Source organism: Juglans microcarpa x Juglans regia, chromosome 3D (genome assembly GCF_004785595.1).
Source record: "Juglans microcarpa x Juglans regia isolate MS1-56 chromosome 3D, Jm3101_v1.0, whole genome shotgun sequence".
In the NCBI taxonomy this organism is placed as follows: Eukaryota; Viridiplantae; Streptophyta; class Magnoliopsida; order Fagales; family Juglandaceae; genus Juglans; species Juglans microcarpa x Juglans regia.
The window spans coordinates 25,041,457-25,046,067 of record NC_054598.1 but is presented as its reverse complement, the minus strand read 5'-3'; the positions used below and the strand labels follow the sequence as shown (position 1 = coordinate 25,046,067).

Sequence of the window (4,611 nt, the reverse complement as noted above, 5' to 3'; positions counted from 1 at the left end):
GATAAAAGAAACTAATGGTCCCCCTTGAGAATTAATTAATTGTTCTCCAAAAATAATTTAAATTACACATAAAAAGCTTGCTATAATGAAGGCAAACCTACCAAACCTAACCATCTTTGACCTCTCGATTTATGAAGATTCGAAAAGCAAAAGCAAAAACAAAAATCAAGGCAGTTTTTTAGTCCGCTATTAAAAATATATATCTATATAGGTCAACATTTTTGTTTTTGAAAAAGTCAAAATTGACCACAACAGAAAACGACCAAAAAAGATAGGCAGCCTCTGATCCAGTACGTGCCTTCCGAAAGTTATATAAACCGCACAGCAACCATTACGAAAAGCTTTCCCTGTGTCAAAAAAACTCCTGATACGGAGAGACCCCGATCGAGAGAGAGAGAGCGTACGTACACCATTTTTAACCTATAAAAAACATTAAACTATATATATAGGGTTAAACATTTTCAGTAATTAGAGCCAATTATAATTAAACGCCATGGCTATCGAGCACTGCATGATCTCTTTCTCCCTGGTCTTTCTGGCAACGGTCACCATCCTCCTCGCCGGTCAAGCTCGCGCTCAGAGCCTTTGCGACAAAGCCGACTACCAGCCTCTCTGCCTCTCTGTCATAAAGGGACAGACCGACGCTCATTTAGCCTTGGAGTCAGCCATTACCGTTTTGATTTCCCAAAGCCAACGGGCAAAGATTTCGGCCGGAAAGAAAGGCGATTCCCAGAACTTGGATGTCTGCAAAGAGAACTTTGACGATGCCATTTCCAACCTGAAGACGAGTTTGAAAAACCTCAAGAACGGCGACATGGCCAGCCTGAACATCAACCTATCGGCTGCGCTAACTGACTTCGTGACATGCGACGACACGTTCGTGGAATCAAGCGAGACCAACCCCATTGGCAAGACAGACACGCTCTTGTCTCACATGGCTAGCAACTGTTTGTATTTATCGAGTTTAATTCACAAAGGACATCATAATTAAAAGCACGCACGGTGTGTGCGCGGGGGCGGGGCGCCCAAGGAAATTCTGCTAATGAGGAAGTTTGTGGTGTATGTGTTTGCGTTATGGCGGCTTTCTTGTGCCATTGTGATGCATGAGAAAAATTCTTTTATTCTTTAAGACTTTTGTTTATATTGTACGTGTATATATATAAATCTAACGTACGTAATTTACGACTTCTCCATTTTCATATCCTTTAGTAATCCTCGTAAAAAGAAAATGGAAGTCGCTGTAAATTTAAGCCGGCCCATTTTGGAAGTTAATCTATTGGTCGCCCAAATTCCATTAATTAATATCTCGTGAGTGATTTTCATGAGATCATGTTAACACGATTCCAGATTCTGTCAAGAATATATAGATTGGAAGGCTCAGACGTTCTTGGATCTTCCCACAACAGCATGCAGCCCTAAATATTTATCAAAAGTCGACCCTGTCGACTTAATCCCTGCTATCTCAATAATAGTTCTTGTACCTCCTGATTGGTATTTCAGAAGTCTTCTCTTTGTTTAGTTTTTTCCCTGACGCCATCGATCTCACACAACTCAAGAATATGTATCATTCGGTTTCATTCGAGTGAGCTGGCGTCGCAAAATAAAAGACTGTCATTATCAAAAAAAAAAAAAAAAAAATGGTTGATGTTCATTGCTGCTTTGGCTGTGGGAAATCCTGATATAACCCCCCCTTTTTTTTTTGCTTGGTTAATGTAGGAACTCAAGGCTTCGGCACACTTGATGTTTTGTATGGACATAGGGGATCACTTCCCTGCCTTATCCCTGTGGAAGGATAGAACTTCTGTTGGGGTTCAGTACCATTAATCAGGAGATAATGGATATATAGAGTACTAGGTCACTAAAGTACTGATACAGTTCATGACTAGTTTTACAATTTGTGTTCAACCCATGAAGCATGATAGTTTTCAGGAAAGGCCAATTCACACGATTATATGATTTACTAATATCAATTTTTAAGTGTCATATAGTCTGTTCTACCTTTTATTCAAGTATTCATTTAATGAAAGATTTCATAAGCAACTTGGATATTATCTAAAAGCAATCTTTCTTGAATAAACACACTCTAATTTTGGAAGAAAATAATTGGTAGTACAGCCTTAGGACAATCCTTCAAGAACCTTGGTGTTGTGCCAGAATGCCCCAAAACACACACACACACACCCCAAATAGAGACAGTATTTATATGGTTCGACAATTTGTCTACACCCACCGGAGTGAAAACAACCAATTTCACTATGATTTGTTGAAAATACACACTCACAGACAACCTCACTATCTCTCAAATGCTACTTGATTTTCCACACTTTGCAAATGGCCTCCTTTTATAGGTGAGGCATCATAAGACATGAAATAAAAACAAATCTTGACAAATGAGGTTCCAGCAACAAGTCTTGACCAAGGCCATAAATGATGGAAATTGGTTCAAACATGACGGGAGACTTTCCAACGATCACCCGTTCCTCCTACGTGTACCATTTTAGACCATGCTGTGAACTTGGCACTTACATCGAGTGATTGCACCCCTTTATCGGAGTGCCCGTTATATCTTCCAGGAGAGATTTCCGCTACCACCAAATGTGCCTTAAGTAGCCAATGCATCCAAAGGTGCTTAACAATGTGAGATATTGATCAACTCCAAGCAATGTTGGAACTTGACCCCTGTGACAACTTTCATCAACATGTCTGTTGGATTATCTGTTGTGCCAATTTTTTGAAGTAGTATGTCCCATTCTTCCAATATCTCGCATATGAAGTGCAAGTGGGCATCTATATGTTTTGTTCAAGAATGATACACTTGATTCTTGGCCAGATGAATTGCACTCTAACTATCACAGTAAACAGTAACATTTTTCTATTCAATATCCAAATTTGTCACCAGTTCTTATAGCCAAATGGCTCATTTCACAGCTTTTGTTACAGCCATATATTCAGTTTCTGTAGTTGATAGTGCAATTGTAGATTGCAAAATAGATCGCCAGCTTATTGGTCCTCCAGCCAAAGTGAACACATATCCAGTTGTTGATCAACACTTGTCAAGATCACCTGCATAGTCTGAGTCAACATACCCAACTACCATATAAGAAATTAGACTATCCACATCATCACTCTTCTCGAACGTCAAACCAAGATCTATGGTCCCCAGAATATATCGCAGAATCCATTTAGCTACTTGCTAGTGTGTCTTTCCTGGGTTATGCATATATTGATTAACTAAACTAATAGCCTGGGAAATATCAGGTCATGTGCACACCATGACATACATAAGGCTTCCAATAACACTTGCATATAGGATACAAGTCATATAGTCTCGATCCTCATCACTGCTAGGAGATTGCAAAGCACTAAGCTTGAAATATAGGGCCATCGGAGTACTTACTAGCTTTGTCTTCAAGTCCATACTGAAATGTTGTAGTACTTTTGTTAGATATTGCTTCTGAATAAGATGAAATGTGCCTTTCACCCTATCTCTGTTAATTTTTATCCCCAATATTCTTATTAATTCTCCTAGATCCTTCATCTCTAGCTCATGACTTAGCTGAGTTTTCAAACAGCAATAAGAATATAAAAGCAATTAGCATATCATCTACATATAAAAGCAAATATATAAAGAATCTATCTGCACGTCGTCTGAAATACATATAGTGATTGAATTGTCTACATGTATTCCAAGTCAATCATGAAGTGGTCAAACATTTGTACTATTGTCGAGGTGAATGCTTCAAACCATTGAGAGATTTCTTCAAACTGTAAATCTATTTTTCTTTACTAGCTTCTTTAAAACCGTCTGGTCGAGACATATAAATCTCTTCTAAATCATAATATAAGAAAACTCTCTTCACATCAAGCTGAGTTAATTTAAGATCATATTGTGCAACCAAAGCTAGTAATATCCAAATTGATGATTTTTTTACAACAGGAGAGAATACTTCACAGTAGTTAATTCCCTTTGTCTGAGCGTAGCCCTTGGCTAGCAACCTAGTTTTGAATCACGCTCCAATTTTGATGGCTTGATCATCTTTCTGATTGAATACCCAATTACATTCAATTGCTTCTTTCCTTGAGGAAGCAGCACAAGCTCCAAGTCTGGTTCTTATAAAGAGATAGCATCTTCTCAAGCAGCACCCTTGTCCATTCTGCTTGTTCAAGGGACTACATGGCTTCTTTGTAAGTGGTTGGGGTCTGAGCCCCTTCTACTAGTAATGCATATGTCCCATAGTCTGCATAACATGCTGGTAAATGTATCTCTCTTCTTGGCCTATTTGTTGCAATGGATTCAGGTTGACTTGGAGACACAGTGAGTGGATTATCAACCTCATGTTGTCCATACTTTATGTTAATGATTTCTAAATCTTTTAGAGTAGAAAATTTGAACTTCTACGAATCATGAGGTGTTTCGCTATGTATGTTACCTTTATGGGAGTCTTCATGCTTATGTGACTTGAGTATCTCAGACTCATTACATGTGACATCTCTACTAATAATGACCTTATTTGACTCTATGCATTAGAGTCGATACCCTTTTACACCATAACTAAAACCCAAAATTTTTGTTTTCTTAGCTCTAGGATCAAGCATGCTTTCGTGAGCATG

At 38.5% G+C, this 4,611-nt stretch overlaps 1 protein-coding gene across 1 annotated transcript; it reads left to right on the top strand.

The window, feature by feature from the left end:
* The first annotated feature begins 217 nt into the window (after positions 1–217).
* Positions 218–1,129, top strand: LOC121256439 (pectinesterase inhibitor 12-like). The gene has a single exon (XM_041157237.1). The coding sequence runs from the start codon at positions 494–496 to the stop codon at positions 989–991; it is 498 nt and encodes a 165-aa protein (XP_041013171.1). The 5' UTR covers positions 218–493; the 3' UTR covers positions 992–1,129.
* Positions 1,130–4,611: the final 3,482 nt, after the last annotated feature.

What these genes read in the sequence shown, in the direction of transcription:
- LOC121256439 (XM_041157237.1), top strand. Translation starts at nt 494, where the DNA reads ATGGCTATCGAGCACTGCATGATCTCTTTCTCCCTGGTCTTTCTGGCA.